We start from the raw sequence: 26443 nt of genomic DNA on the forward strand, positions 1-26443 counted from the left end.
TGGGTATTTATAGGCATAGTTGGGGGATAAATTTTATGAATTTGGTGGGTTGATTTGATGAAGAAAAATTAGAATTTGGGTGGGTTTGATTATAAAAATCAGATTTTTAGGTGGGTTTGAATTGAATTGAAGTTTCTAATTGCAGTTGAGTTTGTTTATGTGAAAAAAAATTCTGTCCTGAATCAAAATCCATTGTCGGGTTGTTTGGGAAGGAAAAATGGAAAACGGGTTGTTTTGAAGATGAATGAAACAATAGATATGTTTTTGATTTTCGTTTTTCTTTTCTTTTTCTTTTCTTTCTCTTTTTTTCTTTTCTTTTCTCATTTTCTTTTTGATTCCTAATGCTATTACTTTGTAAAGTAATCAATTTGTTTACTACTTTGTTTCCTTACTCTAATTTATTGTTATTATTTAATCTAACATAACTTTATTATTATTTGCAACCTACATTTAACGAATTAATTATCATTATGTGGATATAGAATAACAAAATTTCGATAATAACCTATAATTAAAGAAAAAATTTAGCCACTAATTATTATTATATAATTTAACAAAGTTTAAATTTTCAGGATATTACAATGGGTGAGTGAGATAAAAGGATCAAAGAGTGTAGGTGGGTACTTCATTATACTATAACTTATTTGCTTCAATTGGTTACTTTGGAAGGGAATGCAAACACCAACATCACTTACACCAGTCTAGCATTAGACATACAAAATATTCCTTGAGCGTGTATTAGAAGAAGTTGCAGCAAAGAATAGCAAAGGAGGCTGATTTGGTATGGGTGAGTGAGATAGTTCAATGTTCCCAATCTGTCTCAATCAAAACATGGATGAAACTGAGCATGAAGTCATAATTCAAGATCCTCCACTGCATCATGATAAAATTCCTACAATCACAATGCCAAAGACATAATCAATGGTGATCACGAATTCTACAGAGAGGGTAATAATAATCAAGCTTCCCAAAAGCACGATGACTGACGAAGAAATTGAACAAACTGCAAAAGATGTAAATATTGACTCTACTTTTACACTAGTGGTTTATAATTGTAAAAAGTGACTAATAATTTATTATATAAAATTTTAGGAAGCCAAGTTCAAATTATTTTTCTTACCATTATAATTAATTTGATTACTAGTTTAATTACTTCTGTCACCAGGTTAATTAGAAATTATTGTTATAATATTGCGGTGAGTTTAGTTCTACTAGGTTGATTTGATGTCACAAGACTAATTGAATATAATAAAAGTTGTTGAGTATAATCCAATGTATTATTTGAATGAATTGGAATGATAATGCTTGGAAACTTTACAACCTATTGATCAAGCTCGCCTAAAATTGGGATGCGACCTAGAGGTTTGCTGCAGTATGTACACGCGAAGGTTGGAGGAGCTTAAACAAAGAAAGGAAGATGTTCCACAAGATGGATCACCCACAATGACCCAACTGTTAGAGAACCTTGAAATTTTTAAACAGATTGATGTCATTTAGAAGCTCCTAATAACAACCAAAAAAGCAGTTGCAGACATGTCATCATTTGACTTGGGTATACTCGAATGGAAGAAACAACCAAAGCAACCTAAAAAAACCCAAAAACAAGAAGATGTTTAGTAAGTGTTTACCAGCCGATCAAAGAGACACCAAGAAGCAACTAAAATAGCAATAGAAGTACACAACAAACCTCTCCCACCAGAAGAATGTCTCCTAGAAAACCAAAGATGCAAGCATTTTTGGAAAGCAATATTAAATGGTGTGATCATATGATCTTTTGCACAAATATTGATGCAGCATTTTACAATCTATTGGATTATATTTTGATATCTGAACAACTTATGTAAATGTGAAACTATGGGTATAGTAGGCAATGTTCTATTTTGTGACCACTATAATCCTATTAGTCACTAGTTTATGTTAATTAATGACCTGACATAGAGAAGTATTTGGAAATCTTTGGAAATATTTTGTTTTTTGGATGCATTTCAAGACTTTGAAAACTTATCATTTCAAGTCTAATTCAGTATTCAGTTTTGTGGGTATTTTTTTAAAATAATTACAAAAAATCCCAATATTCTTAATTGTGACCACTACAAGCTTACTAGTCACCAATTTATGTTAGTTAATGACCTAGTATGGAGAAGTATTTGGAAATCTTTGGAAATATTTTTGTTTATTTGGATGCATTTCAAGACTTTGAAAACTTATCATCTAAAGTCTAATTCAGTATTCAGTTTTCAGTATTGTGGGTATTTTTAAACAATTAACACTAGCGGAAAAAAAACGCAAGGGTTGCGGTCAAACAACCCTAAGGGTTACATTTTTGGCCAGCATCCCTTGTCATAGAAGCCCTTCGTCAAAAATGAAGGGATGTGGTTTTGGACTGCAATCCTTCACAATGAAGGGCTACGATTTAGACTTAAAACCGCTGTCCTTTTATATTGGAAGGGTTGCGGTTTTGGGCCTAAATCGCAGCCCTTCGTTGTACAAAGGCCTGCGATTTTGGGCTACACCCAACCCGACCCAGCACCCCCACTACCAGTCCTCTTGCTTCCAGCCCGTACACCCCTGCTGCCAGCCCCTGCACCCCCTGCTATCCCCCTAGCCCTGCCCATCACCATTGTCAACACTCTAGCCATGCACCCCACTGTGGCAACCTCCCGCCCCCAGCCCAACACATCCCTTCCATAAAAAAAAAACGAATTGCAACAAATCACAATTTCGTCAATGTAATTAATTTTAAATATATTAAAAATGTATAAAGTGTATATATAATTGATAAAATACCAACATATTAGCTAAAAACTATATGAGAAAGGAAAATACCAACTAGATCTAGCTAATTATATATCGCAAAATCCTCCCAAAATGTACCATAAGCAATCCTCACAAAGGTAGGTTGATAAATTATCCCAAACTTCATGTAATTCCTCCATGGTGAAGGCCTTAAAACTTGGTGTATTTTTCATATAAACCTTGCAAAACAACCAAGAAATAAAACACATAATATAAGAATTTAATCATTTACCGTAGCTAATAGTTCTAAAAATATCATATACCTTTCCAAAATTAAATAAAAAACAAATTCAAGCCTAAAAATCTATGTATTAGTAAAATTATACCTTATATTATCATGTTCAAAAAGAAATTTGAGTTAAAGAACTCAAAATCTAAGTATTGGACGAGAAATGACCAAAATAGGCCAAAAATGACCTTTACGTTCCCGAAATTCAACCAAAAACAAATGCACGCCTAAAAATCTACAAACTCGTTATATTATATCTCATATTACCGTATTCAAAAATAATTTGGAGTTAAATAACTCGAGAAGTACAAATTGGACGCAAAATGGCCAAAATAGGCCTAAAATGATCTTTTCATTCCCAAAATTCAACAGCAAATGCAAGCCTAAAAATATAAAATTACTTATATTATACCTGATATTATCATATTCAAAAATAATTTGGAGTTAAAGGACAAAAAATCTATGGGTTTTTCACCATATGCCACTGACAAATTTCTTTTGCACCATATACCCTTTCAACTTTCCAAATTCACCATATATCCCTCACTTTTCGAAAAATGCATCAAGTTACCCTTAATGACTAACGCCGTTAAACTCCATTAGTCATTAACTCCTAATCACCCTCTAACCCTAATTAACTAACATAAATCTAACCCCTAACCCTAATACCCTAACTCTATACTCTAACCCTAACCTTAACCCTAACCCCCACCCCCCACCCGCACCTGCACCCCTACCCTCACCATTGCAGTCCCCCTTCCCACCACCCTCGAAGCCCCCTCCCCCCCTTTCGCGACTCGCAGCGCCGCAACCCCCCCTTCTGATACCCCGTAGCACAAACTTGTGCAACCCCTTGCCTCGTTGGGTGGCAGCACTGCAAACTCGCGCAGCGCCGCAAACTCGCAGCATCACAAACTAGTGCAATTGGTGGTTGCCGGCTGAAATCAAGCTAAAATCGGGAGAAGGGGAGGGGGTGCTACGAGGAAAGGGGAGGGGAGGGGGAGGGGTGCTGCGTGGTGGGGGATGGCGGAAAGGGGGAGGTCTGCGTGGTGAGATATGGTGGAAGGGGGGAGGTGCAAAAAATCCGGTGGGGGGCGGTGCGGTATGAAAATCCGGTCGGGGGGGAGGGGTGGGGGTCAGGTCGTGGTGGTGCTGGTTAGGGTTAGGATGGGTTAGGGGGTGGTGGGTTGTGGTGGCGTGGGGCGGTTGGATGTGGGTGGCGGGGTGGGGCTGGGTAGGGACTAATGCGCTTTTAGGGTTAGGTTTTTTGGTTAGTTAGGTTTAGGATAGTTAATTAGGATTAAAGGGGAGATTAGGGGTTAATGACTAGCGGAAGTTTAACACCGTTAGTCAAAAGGGTAAGTTGATGTATTTTTTGAAAAGTGAAGGGTATATGGTGAATTTGGAAAGTTGAAAGGGTATACGATGCAAAAAAAATTTGTCAGGGGTATATGGTGAAAAAACCGAAAAATCTAATAATTGGACGCGAAAAGGCGAAAATAAGCCTAAAATGACATTTTCATTCCCGAAATTCAACCAACAACAAATGCAAGCCTAGCAATCTACCCACTAATTATAATATACCTTATATTGTCATATTCAAAAAGAATTTGGAGTTAAATGACTCAAAATCTAATAATTGGACGCGAAAATGACCTTTTCGTTTCCGAAATTCAACCAACAACAAATGCAAGCCTAAAAATCTACTCACCAGTTATCTTATACCTTATATTATCATACTAAAAAAGAAGGAGTTAACTGACTCAAAATCTAATAATTGGATGCAAAAAGGCAAAAATAGGCCTAAAATAATGAGCTTTTCGTTCCCGAAATTCAACCAACAACAGAATCAAGCCTAAAAATCTTCACACTAGTTATATTATACCTCATATTTTATTTTGAAAAATAATATGGAGTTAAGTGACTCAAAATATTAGAACTGGAAGCGAAAAGGCGAAAATAGGTCTAAAATGACATTTACGTTCCCGAAATTCAACCAACAACAAATGGAAGCCTAAAAATCTACCCACTAGTTATATTACCTCATTTATATGAAATGCATCAAAGAGACATGTTTTAGGGTTGAATGTGGTCTTTTTTTGCGAATATGTACTACTTTGGTTTCTAAACCAGTTGACTATTACCCATCGATCTAATCTAAACTAACATATACTAATAAGTTACATACCTTTCGAAGATCATCGATGTTAGTGCAATGGTTGACAATATCAAACATGTACTTCATCACGTAATAGCCACATGTAACTCCATTATCTTGTTGCGGACACTAAAATTCACCAAAACATGCATCCAATGACATTCATGTTAGATGTGTAGTATGTAAAGTGTTTATATATAAGGATAAGCAAAGTAGTCATGTTACCTCGACTAATATCCAAATAGGAGCTTATGGTACTCGAAGTTCTACTCCACTATTATGCTTCATCACACTACATCAATATTTATATATGAATAATGTGTAATATTAATAAGTGTGTGTATATTTAGTTTCGGTTAGGCTATCTATTTAACAATGATTTGATTAGTAAGGACCGTGGTGGTTGTCGGTGCAAAGAATCAAAGTGGTAGACTTGGTTACGAACAAACAGATCGCAATCGGTGTCCAATAAAAGCTACAACGACAAGGAAATATAGTTATTAATCATAGAACAATTCTAGGTGAATTTAGTTATCGAATAATAAAAGTAAAGCGAGTTTAACAAGCATACTTTCCAATAAACGGGGCAAGGATGATACGATGATATCCTAAACGAGATGATGCTTTGAAACTCATATCGAGATACTATTTTACTTCGACTTTGTTTTTTAAGCAATTGGCACCTCGTATTATGTTTGGACATTACCAACCAAATATTGATTAACTTGATGTTCCAAGCAATTTATTGTATAATAACCTGAGAAATCATATTGATTAAAAGTAAACTTATTATGATAGTTGAATTGAAAACTAATTAAACATAATGTATTTTTATATACTTATGTATTATCTTATGTAAGTTTGTATCATGGAAACATTCAACTCTAGCCCACATAAGAATTCTTTAATATCGAGCTTATAAATGAATGTCGATGACTCCTCAATGTAGTTGAATTGTTGCGCCCCCCAAAGCAACTTCTATTGTACTATCATTGGGTAAATCGCTAGCGCACTCATTTAAATAAAAGTCGACTGCTCCATAGGATGCTTGATATTTTAATGCAGATTTACGGAATTCCGAGACCCCATTCACAAACTCAATCGATTCACAACTACTATACATCCAAGTACGATTCATCTCATTCAAGAATACCTCTAATAATTAATCATAACTAATAATTATAATGTATCAATCATTATTTAAGTACATACACATGTAAGAAAGTCACATATTCAAATCACACACATACATATGCAAGCTAAGATAATGACATGTTCAAATGTATGCAGGCGAAGGTCCTTATCACTCTAACCTAACCCATCCTGTAATCCCCCGTAATTCTATGGATTTTATAAATATATTTTAGTATTTATATATTTATATTTAAACATAATTTAGTTTGAAATGATTTATTTATTTAAAGAATGTTGACTATTTGAAAGTCAAAAAAATTATTTTAAGGATTTAAGGAAGTTAAAATACTTTGTTTAGGCATGCTTTGAAAAATGTTTGAAATACTAATTGGATTTGGAAAAGAAGTTTAAATGGGCTTGAGGAACCCCAATTCTAAGTGGATTAGGAAAATGATTTTTATTGATTTTAGGAGTTCTAATTCATCAATCTTATTCATCATCAAACTTTATTTAAACCCAATATCCTTTTCCTAAGCCCAAAAAAGGGGCGGGGGGGGGGGGGAAGGAGGGAGGGAGGGGCGGGGAGGGGGCGGGAGCGGGAAGGGGGGAACGGGGGGAGGGGGGAGGGGCGGGAGCGGGGGGGAGCGGAGGGGCAGGAGCGGAGGGAGGTAGGGAGGGGGGAACGGAGGGAGGAGGGGAGCGGAGCGGAGGGAGGAGGGGCAGGGGGAGCGGGAGCATAGGGACGGGCGGGGGGAGGGGAGGAGGAGGGAGTGAGGCCGCCCCTCCTCCCCTCGCTCCGCTCCCCCCCGCCCGCTCCCTCCCCCTCTCACTCCCCCTCCTTCCCCTCCCGCTCCCCTCCCCCCCTCCCCTCTCCCGTTCCCCCTCCCCCCTCTTTATAAATACATTAATACCCAATTATTTTACCACACAAAAAAATATTCTCTCTCCTCACAAGCCCAAAGTTGCCGCCTATTCTCTCTTTTCCCCTTTCACGTGATTTTTGGTTTTCTTCCAAGTTTTCTTTCTTCTTCTTCAAGTAACGCTTCCTTCTTCGCCAAAAAACATCACCACACCTCCATAATTCACATCATCCTTGTGCGCCGTTGCTGCCCGACGTGCTATCCCATTGCCGGCGCTATCTTCTTGTTGTTCTTTTGATTCTTTGGTTAAATTCTTTTCTTCCTCCTCAAGTTTTAATTAAAGATCATGTTTTTATATTTTATTTTAGTACTACTCATGATTAATAACTTTAATTTACTATTTTAATGTTTAATCTTGGACTATATATATTATGTATTAAAAGAATGAAATTTCAGATTTGATAATTATTTTTAGATTGAGTTTTTAATCATCAAAGCATGGTTTTTTAGGGTGTTAAATATTGGAAAATCATAGTAGCATGTTATAAACTATGAAATTGATTTAAATTATGAATTTAAGCATGTTTAAAGAAAGTTTTATAATTTTTTAAGTTGCTGGAATTTTAGAAAGGGCTTTAATGATGGAGTTTTAAGGATTTTAATTACTAGTATGGTAGTACTATGCTAGATATTAAAAGTAATTGAAGTTTTAATGGTAAAAACAACTTTTAAATATTTTTAAAGAGGATTTAAAGTATTTTTAAAGTTGTTGTATTTTATCTAGAGTATTGACTTGGATTTATATTAATTATTTTAGGTGGAGATTATTCAGTAGGTGACTTTTAAGTGATTAAAGGTGGCCTATCAGTTGGTTTACACAAGGTACGTACATACCTATATCATATGTGATATAATATCATGATGTAAGAAGGAAAAGTTATAGTATCATGTATAGGGACTTTGTAAGTTCATATGTGATTTTTAGTATGATTAGATTTTACATGTTTTATTCCTGTGTGCAAACATGTTAATTATGAGATTGATTATGAGTTAAAGATTATCATATTTGTATGGAATTATTGATGCAAGCATGTGGATGGGAACTTTAGCTATTCATTCACATGGGGGAATTAATATATTATTAAATTGAATCATGTATTCCCTTACGGTATTATTTTGACTACTTTATAAGGACTGTGGGCTTTATTTGGTAAGTTGATAAGTTATGCCTTTGAAAGGTAAGATTGATTGTTGGCTAGGTTCAACAAAAAATAAAGATTGAAATTAAAGAAATAATCTTGGATTGTAAGTTGTGTGATCACGTATTAAATCCTAAGATAAAAATAAGTTCAATTGTGAATGTTTGATTTGATATTGTTGTGTTACTTGTGTGTGTGTCATAACAAGTAATAAATTGAAATTAAAGGAATAATCTTGGATTTTGTCTTCCTAGGTGAAGGCAAGTTTAGATAAGACAACTCGGTCCAATAACTATTCCATTAAAGTAATAAAAAGATGTTTAAAGTTTACTTCAGTAGAAGTTATCTGCAGAATGTTATATTGTTATAATATTATTTATCCCCGCATGTTATTTATTAATATTATGTTAGGAATGTTTATGTAATACTATGTAATACTCCGCTTTGCTGATTACGTGCTTTGTTTGTGATTGTTGATCATCGCTTTGCTTTATTGATCATGTGATAACCCATTGTGGTGAGCAGATTCTTTAGAGCATTGACATCTACAGATTTGTAGATGTTGCATCATTGGGATCTAGAAATGGAGAGCTTGTGTAACAAATTGTTATATTATTTTAGTAGGAACATATTATATTAAGTTTGGTTTTGATGTAGACATTTATAAAGTGTTTGGTTTTAAGTACTTATTTATTTATTATATTAAAGTATGAAGTTATATGTAATCCGCTGCAAAATTCTGAATAGCCAATACGTGATCACACGGGTGATAATGCTTTGGTAATTCTCTATGTTTTATATCGAAAAGGTATTTCTGAAAAAGGGGAATTATCGGGGTGTTACAAAATGGTATCTGGGAGCTTTAGGTTATTTTCAAAAACTTTTAGGCGCCTAACTAACTTACTAGTTATTTGAATAAACTCTTAGAATTGCTCCGACTTATTCGTTTTGAAAAAAGTTATTACCTTAGATTAGGAATAGGAATATATTGTTTGGAATTTTTTTTTGTTTTTTAAAAAAGGTCCGAAATTTATTTTTTTAAGATGGCCCGAATTGTTTTTTATTACACTGTCCGAAATTTTTTTAGAGTCGAATTTTTTTTTCGAATTAAAGGTTGGTTCGAATTGTTTTCATATAGGTCCGAAATTTTTTAGTATTAGTCAAAAAAATTTTGACACTTAGTATTATTATTTTATTTGTAATTATAAAGAGCGTCTGCATTATTTTATTGTCTTTAAAGTTTTACTCGCTGTATTGTTATAATGGGTATTATAGGAAGGGCATATAGGATAGAAATATCATATGCCTGCATTGAATAGTTAGTTCAGCATGTTATTATTTTATCTTCCCTGCTAACTGTTTATATCTATCTTCCCTGCTAAGTGTTACATTCTTGTGCATATGATGTTAATGACGACTTTTTATTATTATTGTTGGGAATTGCGTGTTAGATTATGGAAAACACCTTAATTGGAGTGTTATGTATTGATCCATATATATAGGTTTACACAAACCGAGTCCGATCATGAATAGGAAACTATACAAAAGTATATCCTAAATAAACTTTACAGAAATATATACTTCTAACAAAAATATATATTATCCTGAGAAAATATATCTAATATTATTCTCTATCACACCCCCGCAGTCATAGCGGGAGGAGGACGTACGCTAAGAATGGATTTAAAATCCAAATATAATTGCCGAGGGAGGCCTTTTGTGAAAATATATGCGAACTGATACCGAGTAGGCACATGTAAAACACGAACTTGTCCTAAGGCAACCTTTTCACGAACAAAGTGAATATCCAGCTCAACATGTTTGGTACGATGGTGCTGAACCGGATTGCTGGACAAATAAATAGCACTGATATTATCACAATAGACAAGTGTAGCCTGACGCAGGGGACAATGCAACTCGAGTAAAAAATTGCGCAACCAACAAGATTTAGCTACAACATTAGCGACGCCGTGATATTCAGCCTCCGTAATGGACCTAGAAAGGGTAGCCTGACGCTTGGACGACCAGGATATAAGATTGTCGTCGAGGAAACAACAATAGCCGGAAGTAGAGCGACGAGTGTCAGGACACCCGCCCCAATCAACATCAGTATATGTGACCAGTCGCAGGGAAGATGAAGGATATAAGTGGAAACCATGATCAATAGTGCCCTGGATGTAGCGCAAGATGCGTTTTGAGGCATCATAGTGAGAGACCCTAGGGTCATGGATAAAGAGACAAACCTGAACAACATATGAAATATCAGGACGAGTGAAGGTGAGGTATTGTAGAGCACCTGCAAGACTGCGATATAAAGTGGGATCATGAAACTGGGGTCCAGCGTCGGCACTAAGTTTGGACTTAGTGTCCACAGGAGTAGCAGCATGCTTGCAACTGGCCATACCTGTCTGCTCAAGAATTTCTTGTGCATACTTGTGCTGAGATAGTAACATATAGGACGGAGTCCTGGTGACAGCAATACCCAGAAAATAACTCAATGGTCCCAAATCAGACATGGGGAACTCAGTTTTGAGCTGAGTGATAATTCGTTCCCGTAAGAGATCAGATGAAGTGACCAATAAAATATCATCAACATAGAGAAGTAAATATGCCGTGTCGGTGCCGTGATAAATGTGAAGAGGGAGTTATCACTTTTGGTGATCATAAAGCCCAGGTGCAAGAGGTGAGAAGCAAAGCGTTGATACCACGCACGAGGAGCCTGTTTGAGACCATATAGAGCCTTGCGCAGGTGACAAGCATAATGAGGTTTACGTGAATCAACAAAACCTGGAGGTTGATGCATATAGACGATCTCACGAAGGTCACCATGAAGGAAGGTATTGTTTAACATCAAGTTGATGAATAGACCACTTGCGAGCCATAGCTAGACTTAAGACACTACGAATCGTCTGTGGTTTGACAACAGGGCTAAAAGTTTCATCACAATCAACACCAACCTCCTGAGACCTGTCATCACAAACAAGCCGAGCTTTGTGCCTTTCAAGGTCACCATTAGATTTAAACTTATGTTTGAACAGCCACATACAATTAACAATATTCACCCCCGTAGGCCTAGGCACCAAATCCCATGTCCCTGTTTTAATGAGAGCACCAAATTCATCTCGCATGGCCGCATTCCAATTAGGATCATTTAATGCTTGTTTAGGATTTTTCGGCAAGGGAGATTTGCGAGGTCCTTCAGCATGGAGGTTGTATTTGGGAATGGGTTTAAGGATACCATGTTTGGACCGGGTGACAGGGGGCGAAGGAGGGGGCCTGGTGGGCTGGATGGCGGGAGTGCCACGCAAAGGAGGGAACGAGTACACAGCCATGGGATGGACTCGCGGCTGGACAGGAGGACGGGCCTCGGTATGCGTAGAAAGCGCTGGGGAGGGGGTCTGTTGGCCTGGGAGTGGGGGCTGGTCCTGAGCAGGACAGCAACGGGTGTGGCTGGGCCGGACGGAGTGGGTATGGGCTGGGCGTAAATCTGGGGGTAAATGTGGGTGAGGAGCGGGGAAGGCTCATCAGTAGTGAGAAAATGGTAATCACTAACGGAATATTTTGGGGAGGTCATGAAAGGATATGTGGATTCATCAAAAGTAACATGACGAGACAAGATAATTTTATTAGTGACCAGATCAAGACATTTATACCCACGGTGATTGGCCGGATAGCCCAAGAAGACACAAGGGGTGAACCTGGGAGACAATTTGTGGGGGGCTGTAGCAGTCACATTAGGATAACATAGACAACCAAAGACTCGAATGTGAGCATATTATGGGGGTTGGCCAAACATAACTTTATAGGGGGAGGTGTTATGATGAAGCTTAGAGGGTAAGATATTGAGGAGGTAGGTGACAGTTTCGAGGGCATGGCATGTTGAAGACAAAAGTGTTTGAAAGGTGCGTTGTCAAATTCACGACCTTGGTCGCTTTGAAATGATTTAATGCGTTTTTCAAATTGAGTGTTAACATAAGCATGAAAGTCAAGTAAGGTTTGATATGCTTGAGATTTAAACTTTAAGGGGACAGTCCAAACATAATGAGTAAGATCATCCACTAAAACCAGATAATATTTGTGGCCAATAGTACTACGAATAGGAGAAGTCCATAAATCAGCATGCACAATATCAAAAGCAGAAGTAGTAGTAGTAGTGGATAAAGTAAAAGGAAGGCGAGTATGTTTGCCAAGTTGACATGAATTGCAAAAATTAGAGTCAAACTCTTTATTACAATCTGTTAATTTGCTACGCTTAAAGAAACTAAAATTAGTGCTCCAGGATGGCCGAGGCGGCTGTGCCAAGTGGGAGATGAGACAGCTGCTAAGGATGTGGCGAGGCAAGCAAAGGGAGTGGAAGAGGTCACTGGATAGAGATCTCCCGAACTATTGCATATGGTAAGAAGAGTCCCCGTGCGAAGGTCCTTCAAAGAAAAACCAAAGGGGTCAAACTCGACAGAGACATGGTTGTTAGTGGTAAATTTGCGAACGGAGATTAAGTTTTTAATAATTTTAGGGGCAAGGAGGGCATTACGTAAGTGAAGGTTGGGGTTGGTTTGGGGAATTTTGGCATGACCATAACCCGTAATTGGAATGCGAGAGCCGTTGCCAACTAAAATATGATTATTAGTACTCAAATTAAACAGGGGAAAGAGATTACCTGAATTGTGGGTCATGTGTGATGTGGCGCCAGAATCCATGTACCACAAGTCATCAGGGGGTTGAAGGCCCATGGTGGCGAACGCATTTCCGAGTTCAGTAGGCATCATGGGTGGGCCATGTTGAGGAAGCTGGGTCGCGTAAGCCTGCTGGGCTGTTGCTGGGCCACACGTAGGGTAAAGAGGGCAAGCAGGGGGCTGCTGCTGTTGTTGAGGGTATGGGCAAGGGGCCTACGCCCAGGTGTGGGGCGCTGGAGGAGCCCAATACTGCTGTTGTGAATATGGGGCTGGTTGGGAGGCCCATGTTTGAGGATTAGAATTATTAGGCTGCTGGGATTGAGGGCCCTTGCCCCTACCTCGCCCTCGGCCTCCACGACCCCGGGACTGTTGGGGGTCGTTGCCATGACCGCGACCACGGCCATTAGTGCCGCCGCCACGCGACTGGTTGGCCGGGACAGAGGAAGGCGGCGCCGGCGCCGGAGGAGCAACAAAAGTCTGGGGGGTGGTTGTAGGATCATGGACGCGGTGCGATTCCTCCAATAAGAGCCGTGAGCGTGCGGTTTCGAAGGTGGGCAAGGGCTCCGTTTGCTGGATGAGGGAAGCAACGGTGTCGAAATCCGTATTTACTAATCCAGCGACCATGCGGAGAACCAAATTCTGTTCACTGATGACTTGATCAACGTTGGCGAGTTGATCCTTGAGGCCCTTTAACTTCTGATAGTAGGAGGAGACGTCGGAAAAATTCGACAGATGTAAAGAGTTAAATTTGTTCTCCAAGTAGACAGCACGAGTGTGTTTATTGTCTTGAAAAATAGCTTTGAGACGATTCCATGTCTCCTATGTTGTGGCGCCGCGGTAGAGGATGGTTTGAAGGAGGTCGGAGGAAATTGTTCCATAGATCCATTTTTTGACGATGGAGTCAAGCCTGGCCCACAACGCATCGTTGATGGCGGGTCTGGGGATGCGAGGGTCGATATGGTCAAGCACGTTGCATGCATGACAGTGGGTTTCGAAGAGTTCGACCCAATTGGAGTAGTGGGCGGTTTCACGATCAAGGAGGATGGGAATTTCATTCTTTATATTGCTCACAGACTGAGCCAGGTGGTATTCCGGCGTGGAGGCAGGTGGAGGTTGTGACGGGGAAGTCACAGTAGGATCATGATCCTTGGCCATGAGGCAGCAAGCGAGAAGTAGGCAAAAAAAAAATTTAATGTGCGTTATTAATTGAGAGATGTGCGGAAGCGGTTCGGATCACCTATGCTGTGATACAATGTTAGATTATGGAAAACTCCTTAATTGGAGTGTTATGTATTGATCCGTATATATAGGTTTACACAAACCGAGTCCGATCATGAATAGGAAACTATACAAAAGTATATCCTAAACTTTACAGAAATATATTGTAATCCCCCACAATTTTAAAGAATTTTCATAAATATATAAAAGTATTTATGTAGTTATATTTAAATCCAAATGAGTTTGGAAAACGATTTGACTTTTAAAAAGGGTTTAGTATTTTAAAAGTCAACTGAAATTATTTTTCATAGCTTAGTAAAATTTGTAATATTTTAATTAAGCATGTTTTAATAAGAGTTTTAAATACTAATAAAAGTATATTGAAAAGGTAGTTAATGGAATCGAAAGCCCAAAAAGTGATAAAAAGGGAAAGAGTCATTTGATGACTAAAGTTTTAAATAGCCCATCTTATTAGTCATCAAGTTTCATTAATTAAAATCTCTTTTCCTAAGCCCACAAGTACAAGCCTTTATATAAATATCCTAAAAACCCAATTATTTTACCCTACACACTTTTTCTTTCTCCACTTCACACGTGATTCCTCTCTCTTTCACTCGGCATCTCTCTCTCCTCCTTGTGCGTCGTTTTCTTCAAGTTTTCTCTCAAAGATTTGTTTCTTCTTCTCCAAGTAACGTTTCTTGTTCAACAAGAAACGTCACGTTTACTTCTCAAGAACCGAAATTTGACCGCCGGTTCCCTTCCTCCGTGGCTGCTGCTGTCCGGCCCTTCCTTCCTCCCATTGTTGTGGTTGTTTTCTTTCTTCCTCTCCAAGATTCCATTAAAGTATAGTTTTTTGTATTTTTATTATTAATTACCATGTTTATTATGATTTAAATTACTGTTTTATATGCATATATATTATTATATATATTATATATATATATATATAATATATATATATATATATATATATATATATATATAATATATAATATATATAATATATTGGTTATTTGTTTATTATCATAACAAATTTCAGATTTAATATGTTAAGTTTATTTTAGTTTTTATCATGAAATTTATAGTTTTTAGGGTTTTTAATTACTAGAAACTATATATATAAAGTATAAATCATGAGATTTGGTTAGTACATGATTTTATATGTATTGAATATATTTTCAGAAGATTTATTAAATATTATAAGTGCTGTAATTTCAGAAAATAAGTATTTTAAGAGTTTTAAAGGATTTTTAATCACTAGAATAGTTGTACTATACTAGGGATTAAAAATAACGAAAGTTTGGTACGTAAAAACGATTTTAAAACACGTTTAAGGGGGTTTTGATCGTTTTAAAGTTGCTGTAAATTTTAGTTCGAGATATTTATTTTCGTCACTTTATTTTCTAGGCGGAGATTTCGTAGTCGGAGACTTTTAGCGAGTAAAAGTGGCCTACCGATTTGTTTATACAAGGTACGTACATCGTCTACGTGCTATGTGATTTAGAAGCATGCTCTAAGAGTATTTTATTTATTAGTATCATGTATAGGACTCTATTTTTCATATATATGATTACTAGAATTGTTTTTACATGTTATTTGCCTGTGTGCTACATGTAAACTAGAAGTGATTATGATTATAAATGTTTGTATGGAAGATTGATGCAAGCAGAATAAGTCAAGTTTATTTATTAATTCGTGAGTGAATTAATATAAGTTAGAGTGAATCATGTCTTTCATGTATTCTTTGAGTATTTATTATCTTATAAGGACTGTGGACCTTATTTGGTAAGTTACAAGTTCTACCTATATAAAGGTAAAGTTTATTGTTGGCTAGGTTCAACAAGCAAGTTAGAAAAGTATAAAAAGGAGTTAAAGGAGTCTTGATTGATGAGTTGTGATCACTTGTTAATCCGAAGATAAAAAGAGATTCTATTATGATTGTTTGAGTATTAGTTATGTGTTGCTTGTTTGTTGTGTCAGCACAAGTAATAAAATATATACAACGTAAAGTGAAACGAGAATAGGTTATAGACTTTAGACTGGTGCACGTCTAGAGTTGGAGACTAAGGGTTGGAATTTCATGGTGAGCGTGTCATGGGTTCTTCTAGGAATGGATTGATCACCATCCCTCTTTCAGTTCAAAGGTTCCTCGATATCGCAGGTCATTTTTGGAATATGTGGTAGCTCCCATATTTCCTATTTTTAGATAAGTCAACTCGTCCAATAATTATTCCATTTAAAGAAAGAAATAAAGTTTAGAGTCTAGTTCAGTAATAGTTGTCTGCAGATTATTATATGTTTATATTATTATTTATCCCTGCAAATTATTTTTGTAGTATCATGTTTAGGATTATTTATGCCTGATATGTAGTACTCAGCTTTGCTGATTACGTGCTTGTTGTGTTTGTGATCATGGCTTTGCCCATTGATCTTGTGGTGATCCTTCGGGGGAGCAGAGTCGAGAAAGCATTGACATTACAGGTTCGCAGATGCATCTCATTGAGAATCTGGAATGGAGAGACTCATTGTATTACTAGTATCATTTAAGTTGCTTTCGTAGGAACTTGTGTTTTCAGACATTAGTGTTAAGTTGGTGTGTTTTAGTTTCAGATATTGTTATTGGTTTCATAAGTTTTAATAAAGTTGTTTTTAGTAAGTTGTTTTCCGCTGCAAAATTCTGAGTAAGCCGAAACGTTATCACACGGGCGATAATGCCTGGGTAATTCTCTAAGGTTTATTATAAAAGCATTTTCTAGAAAGAGAGAATTATCGGGGTGTTACATATATCCTTCTAACAAAAATATTATCCTGAGAAAATATATCTAATATTATTCTCTATCATTGCTTATAGGGTGAATACTAAACATATTATTGAATAGGTTTATTTGTTGTAGATCCCTAGCCATGTCTGCCAGACAAGTTAATAGAACTGCCAAACAAGGTAATAGAGTATGAAGCCATCACAACCCTATTGTATTGAGTGATGATGAGAGTGTTCGATGTTGGAAGTGATAACTACACTAGCCTAGAGATCATTATATGTTATGTGTTAAAAGTAGGCACTCTTGTTAGCAATATATGAAGTAATTCAAGAGTTCGATCATACTAGAGCACAAACCTGAAAGGACATCTACAGTATTACTTGGAGATCTTATCTGAGTGATGTGAGTGATTCAGAGGTGGATGAAAATGGACATTAACCCAAAAGGATTGAAAGATCTACTAGATTTAGGAATTCAGGAATTCAGGTTATTATTATTATTATAGTGGAGACTCTAGAGACTTTGAAGATGAAATGTTTACTGTAAGATTAGTTGTTGGAAAGTAATCAAGCTACAATGGTTTAAATTTCCTTCTTTAGCATCTTTATATTATTGAGGGATAAGTTGGTTATTTTGGATTGGAAAAATATTCTTATTATCATTTGAGGAATGAAAGTTATTATTTAGGTATTTGAGTTGACTGGGAATATATTTTAGTACGCGAAAAAGGGAATATTTTCTTTAATCATTGTGATTGGTTGAATTCGATCCTTATGTGATTATTAATGTGAATAATTATCAAGCGTGTATATATGATTGTTATGGTTCATAATGTGTGAACTTAGTGTTATGGTAACTTTATGAGAAATTGTTTGTTGATGCGATCTTTATGGTCAAATCAAATGTTGCCTTCGTAGAAAATGGCAAGTAAGTGTGAATCGAAACCAAAGTATAGTTACATTAAATTTCAGTTGCGAAGTAGAGTGTCAAACAACAATGACGCCTTAACTTCTACTATTCGTCTATTGGCAGAGAATTTGACTTACGAAAGAGCTGAGCGTCCTGATAAGTGTGAATTATTATATATTATAACCTTCTTATTTCCTCTTGCTAGTTCCTTATTAGTATTATAAATTATAAGTTGTGGGGTTTAATCGTTTTTATTTGTTATTTAATAATTATGTTGATAAACTTATTTATCAGCTTAACCTATGCGGTATATTATATTATTAATAATACTAGTTTTTTGACCCGTGCAAAACGCACGGGAAGTATTTTGTTTTATAAATATAAGATACTTATGTGTATAAATTATTATTTGGTTTAGAAGTATTTTACATGAAGATGTGATTCTTGATTTAAAGTTTAATCTTTTCAGTAGTGTATGTGAATTGAAACGACTTACTATTGCCATTGAACATTTAAAGACAACAAATTTGTATGAGAGAATAGTGTTCTTGTAAGTTCAATGTAGTAACATATAGGTTTTTCGGAATTGAATCTTTAAATCTATATAATATAAGAAAAGAATGATTGGCTACTATGTAATAAGTAGTTTATAATACCGTAAAGCAGAATAAACGTTTACTAAAGAATACGATTTACAGAAAATAAACATATAATAAAATTAAAAGTGAGTAGCTTACATCAATAATCAAATTAAATCATAAGTTCTGGAACACTTCCTTATAAACAACATTACTCGTGGTATTTGACCTCCGTGTTCTTTGTTACAAATTAAGATCTTGAGGCCTTGTTTGTTTGTTACTCTAGAAATGGCAACAGAACTGACCATGACTAAAAACCGGTCTAGGAGATACAAACCTACCTGCGATAGTGATTGACCCTGACTTTTGTTTATAGTCATAGCAAAACAAACGACCAAAGGAACTGCCTTCTTTGAAACTTAATTGGAAATCTCGTTGCATCGGATGGAGTCAAAGTCATGCGAGGAATAAATACCTTATCCCCCACGTTACTTCCAGAAATGACTACAGCTTCAATAACACGATTCCCAAGATGCTTAATCACCATCCTCGTACCGTTGCACAACCCAGATGTCTGGTCTATATTTCGTAACAGCATAACAGGTGCACCTACCTTTAATCTTAAATGGTGATTAGGTAGGCCTGAACATCTAATGGTATTTAGAAATTCAGTTGAGTAAATTTCACTCGCTCCTAAATTGCCTTCAACATTGCTTATCGCATCTGAGCTGAGATACAATTTCTCCTCTCCCGGTAAATGGGATAGTACGTAATCATTCACCTCTCAACTATCTCATATGTTGGGGCTAAAATAGCCCTTTCTTGAAAATATTTTGGCTCCCACAAGTGATCCTTTAAGAGAGGATATGTGCTTTCCACAATTGCCGCATAGATCAGATTCCCCTTCTATGAGTATATCATTTGACACCTTAATTTCGGCCTCGCCTTCGTTTGGACCTCCCGCATTTCCATCTCCAACACTAAGTATCCATTCTGAAAATTCTTTCACCTCCTTCAAACTTGTTTCAGAAGATCCATTTTGTAGACGCATATTTCTCGTCAATTTCAACACCTTACATGAATTCCATAGATAAGAAGAGCTTAAGGCTGAGAACACGATATCTTGTCTACTTCCTTTAGGGATTACAGGCAATATCTGCCTAAAATCACCACCGAAAACAACAACCAAACCACCAAATGGTTTGTACTTATTAGAAGGATCCACAGACTGCATGATGTCTTTCAAACTTCTATCAAGTGCTTCGAAGCAATACTTGTGCATCATTGGCGCTTCATCCCAAATAATTAGCTTTGTTTTCATGAGTAGCGCAGCCAAGTCTGAACCGGGTTTGATGCCAACACATGTTGAGTTTTCACTAACATTTAACGGTATTCCAAATCTTGAATGAGCAGTTCTTCCTCTTGGAAGAAGGAGTGAGGCAATACCACTCGAGGCCACTGGTAAAACGATTTCTCCTTTACTCCTTATGGCAGCACAAAGAGTTTTCCAAACATAAGTTTTCCCCGTACCTCCATAACCATAAGCAAAGAATACACAACCTTGTCCTCGTGAAACAGCCATCATTATTTCATCATATACACTCCTTTGCTCGCAAGTTAAGCACGATGAAAGTTCTTCATGCTCTTTTCTCAAAGCTTCTTGTCATAAGACAGTTCGTCGAATATGAGCTTGTTTTGACCCTCGGATGTGATTAACTCATCAGGAAAGGCATAACACTAAATTTACGAAGGGTGCTCCCATTACTCTGTAGTCTTACTTCAATATCAGCCAAAGCATACATTTGTAGTTGCTCATCAGTTAGATTAAGATCTACAACACATAATCCAAGTTCATATAAGTTTCCTCAAATATTATTTATACAAAGGTCTTGATTAGTCATGATAGACGTTAGTGGTATACATTTCAGACTAAATATAGATAAAGTGTGTTACAGATGAAAATACCTTGATTTTGCATAATGGTTCGTTGTCTGTGGAGGATGTCATCTGATAGTAGATGCCAAGTCTTATGCCAAACATCTTCTGGTTTTGATAAACTACCAGATAATAGTAGCATGCAGAATAAGTTTCTAAGATACCAACCTGACTCTCTAAAACTTGCTTCAGTTATAGCATCAACATACTCCTTGTCATCATCTAATAACCCTCTTGCATAGCAAGCTTCTTTAAAAGAATCATAAAGAACACCATCAACTGTCCTTATATCCTCATAACATGTAGCACCTTTTACAAAATTCAGCAAGGTTCTCAAATAATACTTTTCACCAGCGCCAGGCATAACATGATAAATCCTACCAATTGCAAAACCTCTTCTACGTGGCATCCACTCTCTTTTATCTTTTTTCCACACGAATTTGGTTGGAATTCCATATAGCTTAATTCTCTAGCTTCATCATATGTCTTATTGCATTCCATCCAGGATAAGAACTTTGTCCTCTCAATATTTGGCCTTTCAAGGACGATTCAACATGCGAGTCATAAGAAAACATAACCATTTGTTCATCGGGTAGATGAAAACTTAATCTTTCAACAGGAGGTGTTCTATAATGAATGTTAAACCAAAAATCCTCCAAACAGCCTCACAAGGAGAAATATACCGACAATCATAATACATCTTGATCTCATCAATTTTTTCAGGATCGTCGGGATTTTGTTGATTGTGATAAGCTGCTGCAGTAACCCTGTCATACCCCTTGTTGATATATTTGAACAAATACTTGATTGATCTTGACTGGTTGCACCATTCTACATTAATGTGTGCACGATACTTAAGAAGCAAATATGGGTTGTATGGAACCACAAATCGGTTATCTAGATGAACACCATTTTTATCAACCTTTGCTCCAGTATCTCTTCTTCTATAAATTGGGTACCCTTCTTCGTCAATCTTTGTCATCTCATTAAACTTTTTTGGAAAATGTTTGGAGCATTTTTTATCCACCATACACGGTGCATTCGTGTTAGCATTACCACATGGACCATGTATCATCAACTCAGTCACTACTTCGTATAGTTCTGGATTCTCTTCTTTGTCTGGCAACTCAGCACATATTATCTTGTCGATCCTCTGTGTTAGGAAATTTATCATCACGATGAAGGAACAGGAGTATATGTGCATGAGGAAGACCGCGTTTTTGAAATTCGATGGTATACACAACTGTAAACATTATGTAAAATTTAACAATAGGTTGAACTCATATATTAAAAAAGCAAACACATATAACTTTATAAATAGAAATGATACGTTAAATTTGAAACATCACAATATTGATGAAATAATATATGCTTACCAGCTCTTACTCTTCCAAAAATCTTTCGCTCTTTCAAATCATTCACCAGCTTGTCAAGTTTGATCTTAAAAACACGACAAACAATATCTGGTCTATCTTCAGGCCTAGACCCTTCTTTTTCACAAATCTTGTGATCTCGGGCCATTTAGGATTGCATGTAAATGTTATAAATAAATCTGGATAGCCATACCACCTACAAATTGCCATTGCATCTTGGTAATTTTCTCTCATGTAGCTATGACCTCCGGTGAATGAGGCTGGTAAAACTACACGATTACCAGTAGATACGCCATCAGTGTCTCCTCTGTCAATCGCATTCTTCAAATTCTTGACATTATCAGCTCTCAATGCTTGTTGATTATTTCTAATGAAAGACAACCTTTCTGCTTCCATCATTGTGCAACCATCAACTAAAAATTGTTGATAAAGCCTTCTAGAAAGTAAAATTGTTGAAAATTCAATGCGACGATCTTGAATCCGATAAGCAAAGAACTCTCTCATGGTAAGCCTATCCCTTTTCTTAGACGCAGTCTCCGAAGGAGACTTATCTCTATGCATAACATCTACCCTGTAACCATCTTCACCATACGGAAATAACAAAGGGTACTGCATTGGAAGGTAGGATGGATGAAGCTCAGATATTTGTTTTAATTTGCCATTTTGTGTTTCCACAACTATATCCCTTTTATCACCAGTATCAACATCTCCAACAATAAGTGCGGGCAACTTCAGAAGTGTTGGAGGTTGTAAGTCCTTCCATCGGAATCCCTTCGTCCAATAAGTTTCAACCGGACATTCCTGCATGTACTTGAACAAAAGCGATCCCTTGCCATCCTAAATTTTTTGCAAGAGCTTATATTCATCCACCATAGTTTGAATCTCTGATATAACTTGGTCTTCAAATTTATTCGGGTTTGTAGCACTACAATAATATATGGTTTGACAAAAAATTTAGTTTACATGCATAATAGATTTGTAATTCATCCGAATGCAAATAAAACAAAAAAACAAATATGCTTATTACCAAGCAGCCTTTTTTTATTGACAATCTCATCCTCGGTGTCATAGATGTATAGCTGAGAAAATTTTGGACTTGTCCTTCTTGGGTAATAAACTCCCAATCAAATGATGATTTTATTATAAGGTCCGCGTCCCTGGTTGATTGATGTTTGTAGTTTACCTCCCATTGATGTGAACGAAAACATCATGTTGTATGCACGAATATTCTCAAAGAAGTGATTGCTTCTCTTATGTTTCTTCTCCAATAAATTTGCCAAGAATGATGGCGGCCTTTGTAGGAGTGGGAGTTGGACCTTCCCTTGCATACAACACAATGAGAATTTGGGCTTGCTTGTTTTGTTTTGTTTATTTGATCGTTCATCGAACCACATTTGTGCTCCACAAAACTCACATTCTGAGGTGGGATCACCAATATCCCAATACCCTTCAAAATTTGAAAGAACTATTTATGTTTATTCGTCCCTTTTTATATCTCATATTACATTACTAATGAGTATATACAAAAAAAAAATTAAAAGTAGAATTTTCAACCTTTGGATATTAACAACTATCATATACACACCCTAAAATCTTGCTTATGAGAAGCAAACAATTTTAGTCGAAAAACATACCAGTTAAAGTATTAACATCATATTCTTCGACACTCTCTTCATCATGATCATGTTGTGGATCTTGTGCATTCATGCCATTGCAATTATTCGCAGACTGTATACAACTAACTTGGCCTATCATAACACATATGACGTAATTAATTACACTAAAATTTTGCTTATATTAAATATTTTTTATATTAAAATATTATTACTGAATTTTATCTAGCAATTAGAGAATACCAATATCAATGTTCCGTGCAACTGATGTTAGTACTCTAGTACTTCGAATAACACGTTTTTTGGAGTTGTACTCGCCTCATGTGGCAGAAGCTTACCGAGTCACCTGGAGTATTCGAGGTGCCTGTAATAGAATTACTTATATTTTGTGGTATTAACATTTAATGTATGAAAATAGACGCATTTTTTAAAGAAAATATACTACTATCTATACATGTTATTGCAGTATATATTAAGCATATGCTTTAAATTAAACTTACTTCCTCCAATAGCCTTTTCTGACATTATTAATCTTCTCTTATGCCTTGCAATTCTAGCGACAACATATTTATCTAACAAATAAATGATGTAACAACTTTGTCAATACTGAAAAACATATATGGGTTATCATAGTAAAAAAAATGATACAAACTCCATTATTATCTTACAATAAGAGATAAAGTAATTTAAACATAAGTAATTACCATTTGATAGAGCACTTTCATTAGTTTCGTCCGAATTGCACAAACTCTCATTTTCTTGATGCATTTGTGAATGATTTGATCTTCTTGCTCGTTTCTCAGTCAGAATGATCTTTCTTTTATGTCTGGCAAGTCTCATTAATGTTTGTCTTATGAAATGATCACTTAATGTCCCTAAAGTTTATTTCAGATAAATGATTATTTACATTCATTTTCTTATTCAAATATGAATCTAATTAAAAATTAGAAAAAAGTTTAGATGACTGTATTACCACTTGAAATACAACTTAGTGGAGTTTGAGGAGAGCTGAGATGATGCATATAACTATGTTGAGCGTTGATTGAGCTCTGACCACATAAACTTTTTCTTTCAGCCTTATTTATTGATCCTGATTGTCCTAATAACATCACATAAAAAATATTTCTTCAAAGTATAAATTACAAATAAAAAAATATATATAATATACTCGTGTTTCATTTTTTTAATAAAAACGAATATGATTTTAAATCAGAAAAAAAGACTTAGATGATTCCATTACCGCTTGAAATACCATTGAGTGGACTTTGAGGGGAGTTGAGATGATGCATGTAACTTTGCTCAAAGTAGTTTGAAATCTGACCACATACCCATTTTGGTTCATTGACCTTTATTGATCCTGTTTGTCCTAATAACATCGACATGAAAAATGTTTCATATATAAAACTTATGAAAGTTTATAAATGATAAAAATCATTGCAATTGCGTAAAATATTTTACTAACCATTAGATATATCACTCAAAGGACTTTGCTGAATGGAGAAGATATTTGAACCTAATGATGAAAATGTAGACAACTTATCATAATTGTTTGTACATAAAGTATAAAATAATATAAGTTATTTGGACAAATATATATATATTATGCTCCCTCTGTATTTTTCTATCTTTCTCACTTAGAATATTGACACTATTCACTATTAGAGATAATCTTTTTAATTAATTGAATATCAGTGTATAAGAAAAAATATAGTCACGTGTAGTGTAGTTTGATTCGTTTCAAAATGAGTACTTTATTAATATTCAATTATTATAATTTTTACTAATATGTAATGAAAAATATTCAATATAGAATAAGTATGGGTCTGATTATTATAAACCAAAATTGCCAATCAAGATGTTGGGAATTGTTTCTTATTGTACTAATCAAATGAAGTTGCCTAGATCTCATGAAATTGTCCATTACTCATTAGTGTCTTAGTGGGTATTGTTCTACATTCAAAAATATAGTGCTACGTGTCTTAACTCTCAAATGAAATTGCCAAATCATTCAAGGTAATTATCAATTGCATTTGATGATTTTCTTTTATGAAATTATTCATTTTTTGTGTTCAATTCAACAGTGTGTTTAGCGTTGATTGTTTCTAATATATGTCTTGTTGCTGAAATTTATTCTAGATATAATAAGCAAAAGTATTGCTTGACAGAGATTTTGGTTTACTTTTTACTTCATAACAACCTGATAGAAATTGCGTCTTACAATTATGTTTTTATAAAAAAAAATCTTAGATTTTAATTGAGTTATACTTAGGTCTTAATTATCACTCAATGAAAAAAAATATACCCAAAGTCTTCTTAGTATTTCACAACAATAAAAAAAATTTATAGGTTAGAGAATTGTAAATTAGTTTGTACAAAATGCACGTCAAATATATAGTACTTCCTCCGTTTAGAAATAGTTGCACCATTTCTATTTTGTGTACTATTCACGTCTTACACTTAGATTGTCTTTGGTGATTTATATTTTAGGAAAAATATAGTTATGTTTCGGTGTAAATTTTTTTAATATAAACTTTTTATAATTTTTCCTAATTGATACTTAGAAATGTTAATGGTTGAAATCATACATCGGCATGCGTGAAAATTAGAAATGGTGCAACTATTTCTAAATGGAAAAATTATATACTAAGGTAGTGTTTTGCAAGAAAACTCCATTATAATTGTCAACTTTAATTTCAAGTGTAAATATCTGACACATAGGCCATGATATACTAAGGTGAATTGATATTTTTTTGCCTCAAAAATAGTTAATAAAGGCCATGATTTTTATGTACTGACACAAGGTGAATTGATATTCTTTTGCAATAGTTAACAAAGGAGCCATATTACCGTAAGAGTGAGAAAGATGAAGTGTTTTTGGTTTTGATGAGAGAGAGATTTATTCTCTCATATGCACATCAAATATTTTCAATCTATCTCCTTATATTATCTCCATTTTCTCCCATGTTCCAAACAAACCTAAAAACAAATTATTGAGCCTCTATTTTA

At 35.6% G+C, this 26443-nt stretch overlaps 2 protein-coding genes and 1 pseudogene across 2 annotated transcripts; all 3 read right to left on the bottom strand.

Moving 5' to 3' along the window:
* Positions 1-10010: 10010 nt before the first annotated feature.
* Positions 10011-10892, bottom strand: LOC109135962 (uncharacterized mitochondrial protein AtMg00810-like). The gene has a single exon (XM_019251583.2). It carries the CDS (start codon positions 10890-10892, stop codon positions 10011-10013), a length of 882 nt encoding a protein of 293 aa, XP_019107128.1.
* Positions 10893-11198: 306 nt separating this feature from the next.
* On the bottom strand, positions 11199-11708 carry LOC109135961 (uncharacterized mitochondrial protein AtMg00820-like). Its single transcript, XM_019251582.1, has one exon. It carries the CDS (start codon positions 11706-11708, stop codon positions 11199-11201), a length of 510 nt encoding a protein of 169 aa, XP_019107127.1.
* Positions 11709-18693: 6985 nt separating this feature from the next.
* On the bottom strand, positions 18694-22631 carry LOC104902921 (uncharacterized; annotated as a pseudogene).
* Between the last annotated feature and the right edge of the window lie 3812 nt (positions 22632-26443).

The sequence above is a fragment of the Beta vulgaris genome, chromosome 9, assembly GCF_026745355.1.
Source record: "Beta vulgaris subsp. vulgaris cultivar EL10 chromosome 9, EL10.2, whole genome shotgun sequence".
NCBI lineage: Eukaryota > Viridiplantae > Streptophyta > Magnoliopsida > Caryophyllales > Amaranthaceae > Beta > Beta vulgaris.